Source organism: Hippocampus guttulatus, chromosome 7 (genome assembly GCF_054856545.1).
Source record: "Hippocampus guttulatus isolate MCC_2025c chromosome 7, RoL_Hgut_1.0, whole genome shotgun sequence".
NCBI classification, from domain to species: Eukaryota; Metazoa; Chordata; class Actinopteri; order Syngnathiformes; family Syngnathidae; genus Hippocampus; species Hippocampus guttulatus.
The window spans coordinates 13809272-13827251 of NC_141267.1; the positions used below are offsets into that span (position 1 = coordinate 13809272).

Sequence of the window (17980 nt, forward strand, 5' to 3'; positions counted from 1 at the left end):
AATTGCACCTTATACAGCCGAAGGAACGACTCCGAGCTCTTGTTTACGTTCACAGAAATTTACAATGTTAATCGATCCGATTGGCTGCGAACAAATACTGCGTGGACGTATTCGGACGCCGATTGGCGGATATCAGGCTGGGCGGTGCTTGGTGTTGCTACAGCACCCGTCTTTTTGTCGTTGTCGAGAGCGACTGAAAACTGGAAAGTCCCTGACAGTCAAGCGAGGGTTTCCGGGCGGAACTACTATTAGTTGAAATGAGGACTGTCTGGCCTTTCTTCGCCTAACTTCCCTTCGTGGATTGCAAAGAGCCTGTTTGGTGTGTAATTTTAATCTAAGAGCGAGGCTTCCAGCTAGATAATCGGCGCGAGCTAGCTCTTTGTCTGGCTAGCGCCTAGCTCGAAGGATGTGCTGTTGAGCCCGAGGCTGCCCTCTCGTCGTCTGGGAGAGAAGGACAGACGTCATCCGTTCGCGTTGAAACCACGCCGCCGTCGCTCATATAAAAACAAACAGTGGAAAAGGGGGCCTGTGAGATATTCTCTTTGTTACGTAAGAGAAGCGACGTCGAGAGAAAGCGAGAGCGACAGAAAGAAGGAGTTCGGCCGAAGATGGGCAACTGCCTCAAGTCCCCAACTTCGGACGACATGTCGTTGCTCCACGAATCCCAGTCGGACAGGGCCAGTTACGGCGACGGCGCCGACCCCGACCTGGAGCCGCCACCTCCTTACCAGGTAACTTTCTGACGAGATCAACGACTGTAGTAAAATGGTGAGGGGGTGGGGTGGGGGTCGAGATCAGCTGTTGACAGGTTCGACATCCTCCCTTTGTTGCTAATCCGCCTTGTATTATCACAACGTCCTGTCTCTGCCATTTATGAATTAAATAATCCTCCACGCCACGATAGCCAATAGATCTGAACGATTTTCAAAAATCTTGTAATCACCACCTCCCTTCCGTTTTGCAATATGCGATTATTTTTTTTCAAGGTCGTCAAACACAGACTAAGAATAAAAAAAAAATATCACACTAGAAAACGTTAGATGTATTATACGGTAATGATTTGGTCTTCAAGTGACACTAAAGCAAAGATTTAAACAATAAAATAGCCACTTGACCTGGATAACCTGAACGATTGATAACGAAAGTAAATGCCCTTTGTTATTGCCCACTTCGCTCTTATCACAAAAAAAAATCAATTATGCAATACAAATCAGGTTTTTAGCGCAAGAGATAGTGGGTGAAATGTCATCATAATTCGAAGAACCCTTCGGAATTGATTCATTATGAGTTTATTAATGGTTATTTTCAGAAATTTCAGATTTCTCACGGTTATTTTAGACACCTGCCTTGGGACTAGCATTTACGCTAAGTCCGGCACATTTACACTGTTTATTGTGTTGATTAATGTGGCTTGTCCCAATGAAATAAATAAAATAGATAGATTCCCCTAGTAGAATTCAAAACAAATGGCTTGAGGAGATATGTTGTATTTAGAATTTTTTCAAACCACATTTCTGTAGCTGATATTACACAAATTATACCAAAAAAAGCATTTTATTTCTGAAACACAAAAGAAAAAAATTCTCTGGAACCTGTCATCCAATTTTCAAAATTAATGGTGTGCTGTACTCATATTGATGTGGCCATTCTAACCAGACTAACTATTTTGACAGATTCTCTTTTTTGAGGAATCTTGTCAAGTTTCTACTGTAAGATGCTGTAATATTACCAGTAGTTATTTTTTTGTAGTGGATAAAGAACATGCCTGTGAGAATTTTCTGTCTACATGTGTTGCTCCACCGTTTGTATTGAAAAAAGCTGTTGCTTCTAAAACCTCGACTATTGAATCCAACTGTTAGCTTGTCAAACATGTATTGCCTTGTTTGTTAGCATTAAGTTATGTGGACTGTCCTAAGGCAATGCTGTGTTTTTTTTAATGTGTCATAAAAAGTATACACTGTCTACTTGAAAGAAATAATGATGATTTCGTCACAATTTTCTCAAAAATGGTTTGTAATCTGGGCCTGTTTAGTTGAACACAAAGCTTTCACGCTGTTGTTTGAATTGCAGCAGTTGCACGCACACATTGCACCTTCATTGAAAACATTTCTGCCTATCACTATTCTTCTCTCGCTTGGAGAGATGAACATCACAGCACAGTAATGTGTCGCAGCCCATTGTTTGGGAATCTGTTTTAATCTACTTAATAGTGCGCTTTGTGTGTAAAGGGGAACCTGTTATGCATTTAAAACACGTCTTTTGACACTACTTTGTCAAAATACTCAATGAACAATTTTCACACCCTATTTTTTGACTTGTTAAAATCAGACAGCTTTGACATGGCGTCCCTGTCTCATGCAAATGGACCCATCCCACCTCATACACTGCTGGACCAGTGGTGAGTCTGGCTATTTGTGTAGAAGCCATTAGATCGGCAACTTTTCATGTTTTAGGTCATGTCTAAAGAGTGTTAAATAAGGCCTTGGCAGCCCTGTGCTAGTTAATATAAGATAAGATATCCTTTATTTGTCCCACACTGGGGAAATTTACATGCCAAGCCTTATCCGAGATTTAAGATAAGCATTTATTTTCAAGGCTGGAGTAAACTAGCTCAGGACAACCCGGTAGGTCTTGACTTGTAATTGAGATTTAATAGTGTGATATAAAATGTTGTATCCTATTTATTTACACCTATCCAATAAACAACAACAAAAAATTGGCACCCCTTAATGGGTCCAGTTTGTAGTGTGTCCCAATTTTCTCAGGGGAAAAATATGCCTCAAAAGTCAGACCAAACTTGAGTTTAAACAGTCATCATGCGTGTCATCACGTCAGCAAAGGGGGCAAGCAAGACTTCTAATAGTTAATACAGAATTAACGTATCTAATTTCTTTTGTGTTTGTCCTCATTAGGGTCACAGGTGAGCTGGCGCTGTCCCAGCTATCTTTCAGGGAGAGGCCGGGTAGACCCTGTACTGGTCAACAGTCAGTTGCAGCAACCATTCAAATTCACATTCACACATGTAGACAATTCAGAGTCTTCAATGAACCAAACATTGTATATCTTTCAATTATGGAATGACTCCACCCAAGAAGGCCAGTGCCCAGATTCATAGCCCAAGCTTTTCAGGCCGGTGGTGTCGGTGCACTTTGCTTATACTGATTTCACAAGAATTGCAAAAGAGGCTTAACCAGTTAAAAGCTACCTTTATAAAGGACTCCTTTCATAGCAGCCTGATCCAACTCTCCCCAGTTCCTCTCAGTAGACCACAGTAAGCACAACCTTCACCAAGCTGGGAAAACGGCCCACATTTTTGGCGTTCTTGCTCCGTTCAACATAACACACTGTTTTAGGACGGCCAAGTCCTCGCCTATGTTGTTCCACACTGAATGCAGCACCTTCTTCAAAGAGCTTTCCTCCATGCCAGAGCACTGGAAAGCGGGGTGCCCATGTAACCATTTTCAGCATCGTCACTCATTTTTAAAATGTGAGAGGCCCCAAACAAAGAAAAACCACCCCTCCATGTAGAAATAATCCATTTATTTGATTACTCAATTAATCAATTGATTAATTGCCCTCGTCTGTACCCTGCTTTAGTTGTGAACCTCGTTTATACAGAGATTCTCCCAGTAAGCCTCAAAAACTCATAATCTGTCAACCAAGATAAAGCTGAGTCTTGTTTTCACGTTTCATGCCGGTTAACTTTGTTTTTTACTTGAGTGCTTAGTGAAAAGTTAGATTAATAAAGGGACATCTGTGCCACACACACCATGTCATAATATTACGGCAATTATTGTTAGAATGAGTTATTTAAAAGCTATTTAAAATGGTTGTGATTCCATCTAAAACCTGGTCAAAACCGCAATGGGCGACACAGATTCCTCACGTTCTGGAGGGCAGTGGGCTGTGAGTCAGATAATTCTTCCCCATGTTATCTGGACTCAGCTCCTGTTTGCCACAGAAATATTCTCGACTTCAAGTATGCGGCTCTGTTGTTGCATTGTTGGCTTATTCCCTCAGGAGACAGTTTTGGATATTTAGGCAGCCGTCGAAAAGAATGATGGACATTCAAAGAATTGTTATCTCAGGCCGTGAACAGTACAGGCGCACACACACACACATGTGTTTTTCATGTTATGAGATTACTGTACAGCATTTTTAAAATCAAAAAAGAAAGCCATACCAGGTCGTAGGAGGGTGATACTTGTAAACGTAGACTGTTTAACATCTGCTCCTTGTTGTGGTTCTTTGAAATGACGACACCGGACCTTGTTTCACAAGAATGCACACGGTCCGCAATGAATCGGAAGACGTGCATTTGACTAGTTTCCTGAATGAACAAAGAGGTTCTTTGGAAAAGATTCTTTGGAAAAGGTTCTTTGGAATTTGCCAATGATTCTGAATAAGGAGCAACTTGCTCTCTTGTGGGAACCAGTCAGGCTAAGTGGATAGGGTGGATAGATGACCAACCCACTTAGGCAAGCGAAATAATTTGCTTACAATGAGGTCGAGTGCGCAGTTGGTTCAATGCGGTTCATGTCACAGGATAGCTGCACCTCTTAAGGGGACTTTAGTGTTGTCTAACTGTGTGAATTGACTGACTGACTGACTGGTGATTTGGAAGGCAGCTGGTAAGAAAAATGCTGACTCACTTCTGTGAGAGCAGACGATTCCATTCCATTAGTGTGACCTGCAATGCCCCTTGTACAAAGCTCCGCGGCTGACAAGTGTGGACGTGCAGCTCGCATGCTTCTGTCAGATAGCACTTAAAAAAAAAGAAGCAACTTAGAGCAGATTGTGTTGAACCCACTTTACGAACATACCAAAGTGCAACACCGAATTACTGATGAAAGTTGAGTTCAACCAGATTTTAAGGAAAATACAGCTTTAAATTTCATCAGATTTTTACAGCACTTTTTCTGAAACAACACTGGTGAGCAAATTAAGAAGTAAATGTGTTCTGCTCTCGCCACGTTCCCGCTGCAGCTAAACAGACAACTCTTTCAATGACCACACTTGTCGATGGCTCTTGAAATTTGTTCACCGTAGAGGCGAGTCCAGAAGGTGTGAAACCGTAACAAACACATACAAACAGTTACATGCTGTTGCAAAATAAAACGCAACAAAACAATGTGCCCCATTTGTCTGCTCCATGACAAATAGTTGACTAAACTTGCATGCTCACATTCGCGAGCTAATGCGCCAATCGCTAGCTTAAATGCTAATCATAAACATATTTGTAACGTCTCTTAAAATGTAAATTCACAGTAAGCAAGCCCCACTAATTAATACTCTCACAAAATATTAACAACATACAGGCTGTGCTTGGTTCAGAACACAAAGCTGCAGTCCATCTTTTGTAGCTTGCTAAACAATAACATAAATTTACTTTACAAAATAAACGCAGCTCCATAACTATAGGAAAAAAAACTGATATATGGCTCTCCAGGAACCAGAATAACATGTTATTTATTATTTCTGTGGAATTTAATGCAAGTAAATGCTGGGCTTTTTCCTTAACAATTGCTCCATGTTTGTGGTTCAAGTAGTCAGTCCCCCATCTATAATTTGTTCACGATTGTGCAGTTCAGTCTAGTTCAGCCGTGTCACTCGGTGTGCGGCTGGATTTATTCATTGGGTTATCCTTGTCCAGCTTTGCCAGGTTGATAACGGAATGTGCATTCAGGCAAAGCAGGAGTCATCAGCCTCTGCTGTTATCAGCAAACGCTTCCTGGGATGGAAACGTACGTGTCCTTTCCTTGTGAATGAAATGTGCTATATAAACAAAGCTGCCTTGCCTTATCTTCCCATGGGTGTTTGGTGGTGTGATGATGTGAGACGTCTGTTGAATGTACAGGTGTTGTCCAGAGATTTTGTTACTTAGAGGCCCAGAGACCGCAGCCAAAGATTGAACAGCCTCTCAATGGTTCATGTTTCTGGTGTAACTTGTCACAGGAACTTGCCGCCTGCCTTGGAGATGACGTCATCTGGCCTGTTTTGTCTGTTTCAACAATCTACGGCTTTTGCCGAGGAAAAACACGATTCGATCTGTTTCTTCTTCGGTAGTTGCTTCACGTCTTTACTGTGCACAGCTGCAGTTAAAATATGTACAGCTGGAGCTTTACCCTGTGTAGAGCGACATCAATCGGTCTGGCTGAGGCGGCCCAAAATTAGCTGGAGGCTGTCGGAACTTAATTTTGAATGAAGGAAAAACCCTGTCTGAGCTTCTCTGCTAAAGCTACTGCTCCCATGACCCAACCCTGAGTGTTGGAGGTTTACTGCATGCTAAAAATTTCTTTTCATTTGGACTAACCTAATTTTGTCCACTTTCAGCTAAAACCCGAGGCTTGGCAGGCTGACACCTTCATCCGCTTTGCGCTTCATTCAGCAGCCAAGCCTTGCAGAAGACACAACTCGCCTTCTCTACCCCTTTTTGCGCCGGCCAATTCGCTAAACCAATGTGCTCCCGGTCGAGCCGAGGTTGCATAACGACCAGTTGTTGCGGCCCAGCTGACGCGCCATAATTGGGAGAAGGGAGAAGCCTATGATAACAATTAGACTGCTGACCATCGGCACAGCTGCCACACATACACACTATGGCAGCTCCCCTGTGCCGTGATTTGTGCATGTCACTTTCATCCCTGTTTGGCACGAGTGAAAGGAAGAGCTGTTCTGCCTTGCCTGCCAGCAGTTATGCTGACTCATGGCCACTCTTGGTGCTCGCTTGTGTTACTGCCCCACACCAATGTATTATTCAGGCTGCAAAGAAAATGAATGTCCAAGTAAATTAAAGATGTTTTTACTTACTTTTTTTTCGCATCTGCAGTCACTGAAGGAAGTGAGTCATCGTTCTTTCAGGATCTGCCTTTTAGTCGCGTTGACTTACACAGTGCCGGACTGAAATTCACTAGCTTTACGTCAACTCAAAGTAAAAACTTACTGTCAATATAGGGTATCCAGTGCTCCTTTAAAAATTATTTTTAAAGTTTTTTATTTTGTTATCCTTTAAAAATGCCACAGACATTATCACGGTGCATATATTCATGTTAATTTCTTAATTGTCGTCAGAGTTTGTTCAAGGCCCCAAATGTTCGACCAACATTCTCCAGACTGTAATTTTCTTGTCACAAGGGAAATGTGAACAAGTTCTAAATTTCGTTGTGACATAAAATATATATACCGTATGTATATAAATTAAATGAAAAAATAAAACTGCTGACAAACGACTGCCGTACGTTTGGTAAACATTCACAACCTTGGACGAACCCTGACATGAAAGTGCATTTGCTACCTTTGCCAACACTCTCAAACGTTCACCCCTCAAAACAATAATAATGCAATACAGTAAAGGGGTGTTCACACGGCACACATTTGCTCCGGCGCCGCACCGATGTATTTTGTTGCGATATATTTTGCAAATTGTGTGGAGCGTTCACACGTACAAAGCCGCTGAGCCAGTGGCGGTTCTGGGGGGGGGCCAACGGGGGCCAGTGCCCCTGTAGCACCGATTCTGGCCCCGCCTGTGGCCCCCCCTCCGAGCGCAGATTACGCAGTCGTGCCGAGTCGCCGACGCGAAAGGTGAAACCAAAGTGCGTGATTTAACATTCTAGTCGGACCCTTTAGTGCGCTGCGCCATTTAAAAATGAGCGGGAAAATGAGAAGCAGTCCGCAGAGAAGGAAATTACCACGAGTGTGTGAGTGTGTGAGTGTGAGTGTGTGTGTGTGTGTGTGTGTGTGTGTGTGTGTGTGTGTGTGTGTGTGTGTGCGCGCGCGTGTTTGTGTGTGCGTGTGTGTGTTGTGTGTGTGCGCGCGTGTGTGTGTGTGTGTAACTTTTTTAGTCTCCCTTTTTATTTTAATTTTTATTTAACAGGATCAATATATAAGACATTGCCTTTTAAAATTTGGATAATTATATGCATGTAAAACATCTAGCTTCAGCGTATTTGCAATTTTTGTCCCCGGCAGGCTGGTGCCATATCATCCCCTGGCTTGAATATTCTCAACAGACGTATTGTTACGCTTGCAGACATTTTAGCCCTCCTAATACTGTTTTTTTCTCATCACTGTAATGTTATGACTACAATTTCAAAGTCTGAAGAAATAAAAAGTCAAATAAGATTTCGAATCTGTCTTTTTAGCCCTGGGTTGAATGTGCCCCCCCATCAAAACCCCTGGCCCCAGCCCGGCCCCCTCAGTGAAATTGATCCAGAACCGCCCCTGCGCTGAGCGTGTCAGCACCGGCACAGCGTCGGTGCAGCCCCACTTGCGTTCACACGTCAGTTTCTGCAGCGGAGCAAAACGACAGAAAACAAATGAGCTGTCGTGTTGGTTCTTTTTAAAACGTGTACACAACTCAAGCGACTACTGGACAGGCACGTCCTTCTCCTTCTCGGTCTCCGTGCCTTCTGCTCGAGAGTGACCGCCCCCGAAAACGTAAATCAACGATGACTTCAATGACACTCAGAAAAGTAAACACGTAATGCGCCAAACAGAAAATCAAGAGAGGAAATCGCAAAATAAATTATATGGGGGGCGGGGGGTTGTGAACACACAACAAAGGAACAAACTACACAAACAACTCCGAGACAGTCCAGTCTCCTACAAAAGGAAAGATGTTACCAGCCAAGTCTTGTGTCGTTATTAAACAAACGCATGACGGAAGTCCGACAGCACCGGACCAAATCTTGCCGTGTGAACACCCCTTAATACACAAAAGACACAATATGTTCACAGACAAAAATATTAAACGTATCAAGAAAAGAACATTGTCCCTCCTGCGAAACATTGAGGAAAATGCGGATCTGTTATCTTCTGCGTCTTTTTTGCTGCTTTGGCACGAGGTGTCTTGAATCTGTGCATCGAACAATGACATCTCAAAATTATCTCTACAACAGCACACCTAAACACATTCAAGAATGGCTGAGAGCAAAGCATTGGATGATTCTGAAGCGGCCTTACATGAACCCTGATCTAAATCCTATTGGACATCTGTGTAAGGAACTGAAACGAAGCGTTTTCTCTGTGCTTGCTGTTGTGGAGAAACATCCCCATCTACTGCCGGGGAACATGCTGCATTCCCAAGTCACTGCCCACAATTGTTCATTCATTAGATTTGAAGAAGACCAACATTATCGTGCAAATGTCCCCTGAGTATGTCTGTTGTGTCATGTACCAAGAGACAACTTCTTAATTTTGTTGAAATAAGCATTAGATGCAGTATTGATAATATTTTTTTGCGGTTGACTGAAACCGTCGTCTCTTTCTCTTGTGTGCAGGAACAGATTCATGTTCCCATCTACCACCCGACACCGAGCCAGGCTCGACTAGCCACCCAGCTGACGGAAGAGGAGCAGGTGCGCATCGCCCAGCGCATCGGACTGATCCAGCACCTTCCAAGGGGCGTTTTCGACCCCGGGCGAGACGGATCTGAGAAAAAGATCCGCGAGTAAGTCATGAAAAAAAAAATCTATCTATATAGATAGATAGATCATATATATAATTTGATATGTATACAATCGATAGATCATATATATAATTTTTTTTCCAGGAATGCATAATAAGAAACAACAATTCCATCTTTCTTGGCAGTTTTTGAATGCTAAGCTGCAAAGTGAAATCATATTTTTGCTTCGCTCTCGAAGCAGCTACTAATAATGTCAACTTTGCTGTTACACTTTGCCAATATCCCCTAAAATTTATTGCTGCGTGTACTGCATACCAAAAGGTGAGTTTGACTTCATACCGTGAGTGTAAAGTGCTCGTGAGTTCTCACATCTGTTTAATCAGGCTGGTATCCTGGTTAATACTATTGATGAGCCTCATGTGGTGGGTGATTTACCCCGTATGGAATAATTTCACTCAAGTTGAGCCTCTTTTCAACGTATCACTGTTTACGTTTTCACCCCTATAACGTTCACATTTCAAAGTCACAATTTCATAAAGTTTGTTTTCCACTTGCCAATTTTGTTTGCGACGAACACCTCTTATAACGTAAACTTCATTACAATGACCAGATTTCCCTCCGTTGCTTACCAATGCAACTGATCGACCCGTCCGTTGGTTGCACTTCCGGGGGCATGGCGCATGTGGTCTGAAAAACATGTATGGTAAACCAGAGCAAATCTCGCTGTCTGTGAAGGCTGAAATTGTCTTTCACTTTTGAAAGGCAGTCTCTCAGATGAAGCGCAGCCGAGACTACGAGTTGGCAAGGTCAACAATTTCGTCAATTATCCGTAATGGCAACAAAATCATGGCAGAGTTTGAGGCCAACAAATTGAAAGATGATCGTAAACAGCTTCGGTGCATGGCACGTCCTGAACTGGAGAAGGCTCTTTTCATTTGCTGAGTGTTTTCTTCATACTCTATACACATATTTGTAATTGAGATGATTATACTGTATGACATGTTCGTGTTCTTACATCTATAAATGTTCATACTGTATTTTACATCATAGTTGGCGGCCGTTTTATTGGAAATGGTTGTAACGAGCTACCATCATAACATACAGATTCATTATGTCCCTCGAGGTACATTGTAATGAGGTTCAACTGTACTAAATAACAATGTTTTATGTAACTTGGGTTCATGATTTGTGTACATGGTGGGTGTGTGGGGGTTTATGATCCTCCTCATCGTGTTTGGCTTAGTTGTGTCATCTCTCACACAGATTTCCCCACGTCAACAGATAGTGCCTACAGTATTTTCTATACATTTTATACTTGCAGTTTTTTGTGTATGCATTCAAATACTTTTATGAAGTTTTTAAACTGTTTTAAAGGGGGGGTCAAGTCAAAACAGTTTTTTAAAATAATGTTTTATGCGCCAGTATTTGTCTTTAATCGGTATTCTAATTAAAGGGATCTTCCAACTGGGATGGTCAATTGTTCACTAATGAGAGCTTGTTAATGAAAAATGTACCAATTTATGTTTTTGTTTTAATCAGGAAAATGATATAAGCTTACGTTTCAATTTCATCAATTTGTTTTGGAGAAATCCGTAAATAACGAATTACCGTATTTTCCGCATTAAAAGCTGCACCTAAAAGCATTCGATTTTCTCAAAAGACGACAGTGCGCCTTATAATCCGATGCACCTTCTATATGTATCAATATTCTTCATGGAGGTAGTGTTTTAAATATACACTAATATTAAATATTAGTGCTTTGTTACAGCTGCACCGGTTGTGAAAGCTCAATATAAATAAAGCTGTATTGAATTGTATTGTATTCCCTTTAGCATAGCTCCATCTAGTGGATACATAACGCAATCGGCATTGTAGCTTATATTCATTCTATGCGCCTTATAGTGCAATGTGCCCGATATATGAAAACTTTAAAAATAGGCCATTCATTGAATGTGCGCCTGATACTCCAAAATGCCTGAAGTACGGAAAATACGGTCCTCTCAAAATGGCCCTTTCTAATGAGCAATATAGCCACGCCCCCATGCAAATGAGTAAATGAGCAGCTCACATGGATCAGTTTTCTTTGATAAGTTACCAAGATAAGTAAACACAATGCGTTGCGAGAGGCATTTCGTAAGCCGAATTGTTCATAGAATTAGATTTTAATCTACAAGCGATACATTTACCGGTACTTTCTTTCCAAGTCGACCTTAGGGGCCTAGACCAGCACCGCTCATCTGAAAAATGATGTGTCGAAAGCCGACACACGTAGCTAGAGGGTCGGTCTAGTCACTGGAGCGCTGGTCCGTCTGTCAGTCCATCCATCCAACCAATTTCTGTCCAACTTAGATTTCGCTAAGCCAACCTCCAGGGCTTGTAAAAATGAAGACATTCGAACGGGCCACTTGCACCGCGACGGCAAGCAGCATCTCTGGCCGGACAGAATTAGCGTTTTCTCCGCTTCAGCCGCATGAACAGCGTGCAACTGTGATGCAGATATCCGATAAGAGGGTGATCACTACACAAACTCCTTGGCTGCCTGTCTGGTGGTGAACACAGAGCTATTCAGCTGCCTGGGCGGTGGGCGTCTGTGACTCAGAGCCCTGTGTCTGGCTAGTAAGAATCACATTACATCCTGCTCACCCCATCTGTTTGGTGGCCGAACATCAATTGCTGCCTTGACAGCTGCAGTGGTGTTTGCAATGGGAGTTCCGTGAGCCATAAGGCACCGTGTTGCCATTTTCAGTCGCCGGCAAATGGCAAAATGGCCACCCCAGGGATAGATACAAATGGGTGGATTTTGCAGCTAAATTCATATTCCATAAATGCAGTATAAATCTGAATGCCATGTTGGGACAAATGGGACCGTATAGAACATTGCACGACGAAGAAAATCATTGACTTGACCTCCACTTTATTACATTTAAATGTGTGTAAAGCACGCGATAGGGGTAAAACTTCACCTTCACCTTTTTTCCCCCTTTAATTGTCTCTATGTTGTGGATTTTCAACTTTAACGGGTGAGTCTGACGTATAATCAAATGTGTGCATCTGGGTCTGCAGGTGCGTGATCTGCATGATGGACTTTGTGTATGGGGACCCCATCAGGTTCCTGCCCTGTATGCACATCTACCACATGGACTGTATCGACGACTGGCTTATGAGGTCCTTCACCTGCCCGTCCTGCATGGAGCCGGTGGACGCCGCGTTGCTTTCCTCCTACGAGACCAACTGACACACACCTGCACGTGCACTCACAAACACACGTATACATACACACACACACACTTATGGACTACGCTTGACACCAACGCACGTACATAGACTGCACACTCGTGGATTTAGCCAGGATTAGTAAAGATGGACGCAAGTGTTCACAGGTGGGCCTGCTGGTCAGGACTGTGCCTGAGAAAGTGAAAGAATTGAAGCTGCGGAACAAGAAACAGTGGACATCTGAAAAAGAAGAAAAGGTCACTAAGACACTCTTACTGTCACATACTTACACGACTAAAAATTTGAAGGTCAAATATGGTTCACCTTTAAATGTTATAGTGCATTTTAAGGTCATCATGAAATTTCAAAGACCAGTATCCCATCCTTTTTGGGAGTAGTGTATCTTTGACGCGGACTGTGACGGCACACAAGATGGTCCATCTGCCCACCATGCTATTTTTCCTCAGATCGCCTAGGATCCTTGCCAAGAGGAGGAAGAAGTAGCGATCCTCAAGATTTGCAGCCTCCAAAACGGCCGCCGGCTCCGAGCTGCCAGCCGAGCAGATAGGTGAATAGATTACAGCAGACGCTCTCAGTCTTGATCTCCGGTGAGAAAAAGTCAACTTGATCGTGGTTTTGTAAAAGGGCTTTGTTCTATTTCGTGACATGGCAAAAGCAACTGTGACGTGTCAGTCAAGCTGAGGCCCTCCATTTCCATAGCTCCCCGCCGCCCCTTGGACACCGGAGCCGCGTTCATGCCGACTTTGTGGCAGAACGCCGCAACAGAGGTGAAACGGTAGAGCCGGCGTTCAACCGCCTGTACCTTTCAGACAGAACTGGCTGAAGCGAGATGTTGCTGGGTCCGTGAAGTGTGTGCTCATACAGTCATTGGGACTTCATAATTCAGATAATTAAGATGTTGGGGTCAGAGCTTTAAACACAAAGGGCAAACTGATCTTGTGTAGGTGTGCATGTTTTTAAAATAATGCAAGATTATTTATTGAAAAATATTTTCTGTGATTGCGCAACCAGTATCGCACCCCCGAGTGCTGTGTTCAAGTATTTGCCACCTTCCTGATTTCTATGTTCTTTGCATATTTGTCACACACAACGGTTCCAATTCATCAAACCAATGTGAATATCACCCAGACAACCCAAGGAAATATAAAATGCTGTTTCTAAATGGTGATTTCATTGACCACGGCGGGAAAAAAAAAATTCAAAGCAAATGACAAAAACCGTACTGGTCCCAAAGATGTGAAGTGAATCAACGTTCAAACAACTTTCCAGAGGGTTCTGTGTGAAAGGCACAGGCAGATGGATACATGCCGGATCAACATCTAGGGCTCGCCAATTTTACCCAATCTCTGCGTGGAAGAGGCTTCGGAAAGCACAAATATTTCTCCAATGCTAAGAATCCTGAAAAATATATCCCAATCCTGATAACATTTGAAAAGTCCTCCCCTCGAGTTTTTGCACAGACTTCATGTCGGATGTTTTCAATTGCTGGGATGGAGTATCATGGCCTTGGGTTGTTCAAATGTGTAAACGGGAAAGAGGCTAGAAAAGCCGGGAGAGCTGGTGTTGCGTCAAATTGTTGAAAACGCAACCAAGATTTCTTGTAAGAGCATTTGGCTTGAATTTCGGTCACTTTGGTACGTACGCTGCCCTCCATAATTAACGGTACACCTGGTTACGATGTGTTCTTTAGCTTTTAATAAATTACCGGTAAGTTACCAAAAAAATAAATAAAAAATACGGGACAAAATCGAAATAAGAACAAGATGAAAACCAACCTTTAATTCAAGAGCATTATTTCAGTGTGGGAAATAAATCCGACATTAACGAATAATTTTTTATATCAACTCATGTGTGCCAAATTTAGTTGTACTCCTGATGTTAATACAACCCTCTTTTGCCAACCAAGCAGCATTGAATCTTCTGTAATGTTTCTGCAATCTTTTTTGCACCGTTTCTATAAATCATTCAGAAACGGGGGTCCCGTCCTCTCCACTCTCCTCTTTAGCCCTCTCAATCGGGTTGAGGTCTGGGGAATGAGATGGCCATGGGAAGAGCTTGATTTGGTGTGTGGTGAACCATTTCTACATTTTTTTAGTAAGAGCGTATGCTTCTGGAATTAAAAAAAATATTTATTTTATGGCTTTTAACGCATCTTAATCGGGGGTGCCAATAATCGTGGAACTGTAAGTGATGTTCAGGTCTGAACCTGGATGTCATCAATCACTGGACGTACAAATACAGTACTGTGCACATTAGCTTCGTCATTTTAATGGAATGGGCAGGTACAGTATTAGCCAAAAGAGACAAAACTGGACCATGAAAGGTCGAAAAGGTTTGGTGCAGACACCGTGCTGTCCAAACGCATTGCAGGAAATTGTTATCACCACTTCAGTCAGTGTGTGGCTTGCGTTAGTTTGGGGAAGTTAGTTTCCCGCTTCTGCATGGCGCAGCAGGAAACTGACAAAACCACGCCACATTGAACCCACACAAAGCAGTCAGAATGAGAAAAGCTAAAAATGAAAAAAAATGGAAGAGAACAAGGATCTTGCTTACTTAGAAGCAAAAGGGACAAATTTTATCCACAAGGACACTGCGGGCAGTAAGAACGTTGATAACTGCTGCTAACTGTGAGCGGTGTCCAAAACTAAGGGACATCAACAGGGTTTTTTTTGTTTTTTAGCTGCGACCAGATGTTTACCCATTGGTCCTTACCAGGTATAGTGAATGCTTTTATATTTGCAATTTAACATTCATTAATTTGCCTGCTCACACAGAGGATTTCTTTTAACCCATCCACCAATATTCGCTGAAAAAATTAAAAATCTGGTGGCATGTTTATGTCAAGGAAATATGTTGAAATGAGTTGAGGAGTTTTATTTAGACTTACAATAAGTGGCGCTTTGCTCCCATCTTGTGGCAATGATAGGGAATTAAAAACCTTTTTAAAGGGCATCAATTACTCGATAATTTCCGCTCTTGCGATAATTTTCGCTCTTGTTGCAGGCCTCAGTCCTCGTCCCGCTGTGAACGGGGGATTAGCTGGACTCCAGTTAGTGTCTGCTTTTGCCAACGTCTAGCTGAGTAGATGCCGTGCAGTGGAAAAGGAGACTAACAATACACCACACACAAAAATAAGTCTCTAAAATGTTAAACTGTATGCGGTCATGAACGGATTACAAAAACCACAAACAGCTTTTTGCACAGTACTATATAATCTGCCATGTAACACTCAAATTGCAATCCGCAGCCAATAATTCTCAAACTATTTGAACAATTGCAGCTCATTTAAAGACTACCTTAGTTGAGCCGCGCCGCTCTTATTTATTTCCATAAAATGACTCATGGGCGCGCACTGTGTTGGCCGGATATTCACTGACAATGCAACAGCTGTACATGAAGTTGCCTCACTCGGGGCCAGCCAGGCATTCTCCCATTTATTTATTTAAGAAGGCCGAGCTTACTGGCACAACGTGTTGATTGTGGGTGGATTTTTGTAAGAACCAAACTGTCCCATCTGTTTGCTCATGTGAATGGGTTATGTGTGTTTTATGATGTTTGTGTAAGGATCCTTGTTAGATATTTTCTTGTTTGTGAGCATACACATGAATATGCAGAGTGCTACAGGAGACAAATAAATAGACACTGCAACTGAACACAAGCTACTTCTTTTTTTCATTTCCTTCATCAATGCCTGAAGCCAGTGTGTTGAAGCGAAGAGGTCAATAGTATTTTTGCATGATGAGAAAGACCAAGCCAAATTGTGCGTCCCATTTTGAATGGGGACTCTGTGAGTCATTATGACTTGATATTGTTTCTTATTGTAGAACTGTATGACTGCTTAGGGGAACCAGTGGTGTCGTATTACTATCACCACTTGCGATAGTTCAAACAAGTTAAATGTTAGTGAAGATGTGATTCAGAACGTTCCATGTCAAACGTGGGCGGAGTGTGTATTCACTTATGGCTGGCTGGCTTCTCTCTTTTAATGTGGCCCACCAAGCATTGTAATATTTGTTGAATTCATTTAGCATTTTTTCCCCCCCTAAAATTTTATGTATTCATTTTCCACGCAAAAGAGTTTGCTGATTTTCAGAAATCAATTGTTACTTGTGTCATGAACTGTTTGAGGAGGAGGACATATTAAGACTGAGGCAAACAAAAAAGGCATTCGGCTTTGGCAGCTGTACCCAAAAATGTGAGGCCAAAAAAAAGGTCAATCATACTGGTTAACAGCACGTTTTAATTAATCAGAGATGGCTTTATGCATCCATGAAAGTATTTTTGATGCTGCTTTCTTTACTTTTTTCCCCTTGCACATCGCATTGGTAAGTTTGACCTATAAAAGCTTGCGCAATACGGATTTTACCAAGCATTGTAATTTGTAGAAATAAACACCTTAATTCATAAATATTCCCACATATTTTACATATTATTCTTGTTATTATGAAAACCCGATGTGCTTGAGTAAAAACTAGCACAGATGGAGAATCTGTGCAAAAAAAAACCCCCAATCATTTGGAAAAGTTTGCTTGCATCTCTGATTAACCCTTTCAGGGACAGCGGTTACTACAGTGGACAGTTTGTCGGGTTACAGGGCGAATGAAAGGGTTAAAAAAAATTCTGGGATAACGCAAGCGAGGAAGACATAATCAGGAGCAGGTGAGCACAACTCTTGAGCACTGTCTTATGATCCGACCAGTCTGATTCTGTTGGTTCATTGAAGAGTAGACGCCGGCAAAACTTTCAAGCCTTCCATGTGATACGTCAAGAAACAAATCACCCAAAGTGAGTATAACTCTTCTTTTTGTGCAGTTGTAATGTGAAGTTTATAATTTTAATCAGGTTGGCAAGTGTTTTCTTTACATAAATGTCATGTCAGCATCTAGAATTCCTCTGTAAATGGTTGCCCCATTGCACCTCAGGTTATGTATGATACGACTCACTTCTGAACTGAAATAGGAGCAGGTTGTGGACAATGTTTTCTGCCCCCCCCCCCCCCCTAGTTTAGTTATGAATGCTGGATGTTGGCAGCGAACTTTGACAACAAGCTGCAGCTTGGTAGATGGATGGCAATTCAAAAAGAGCGTGATTGTTGGCTTCAATATGCTTATTATCATTCCCAGTTGAAATTGACAGGAAAACTTCAAACAAAGAGAATTACAGTTTGTTCATTTCACCAAACTACACAGGTTTACTTAGAAAGCTATGCTAGCTTAATGCTAACACACAATACAAAACACCGTAGATGGGCAAACCACTGGCTAATATCGGATGCCCTCAAGAGTACCAGATACCTGAAAACAAGATTATTTCAGCCTGGTATCGACAACCTGGTCTTGAGGT

General features: G+C 42.2%; 1 protein-coding gene across 5 annotated transcripts; it reads left to right on the forward strand.

Annotated features, from left to right (window-relative positions):
* The first annotated feature begins 155 nt into the window (after positions 1-155).
* On the forward strand, positions 156-16295 carry rnf11b (ring finger protein 11b). 5 transcript variants are annotated; one of them, XR_015101315.1, is made up of 4 exons: positions 156-731; positions 9276-9445; positions 12467-13224; positions 13337-16295. XR_015101315.1 is itself a non-coding variant. In XM_086114824.1 (3 exons), the coding sequence occupies exons 1-3, from the start codon at positions 609-611 to the stop codon at positions 12636-12638; spliced, it is 465 nt and encodes a 154-aa protein (XP_085970950.1). In that variant the 5' UTR covers positions 156-608; the 3' UTR covers positions 12639-16295. The 5 variants fall into 5 exon arrangements, 1 of the variants encoding a protein (XP_085970950.1); XR_015101314.1 differs by having other exon boundaries at positions 12467-13184; positions 13293-16295; XR_015101316.1 differs by having other exon boundaries at positions 12467-13184.
* Positions 16296-17980: the final 1685 nt, after the last annotated feature.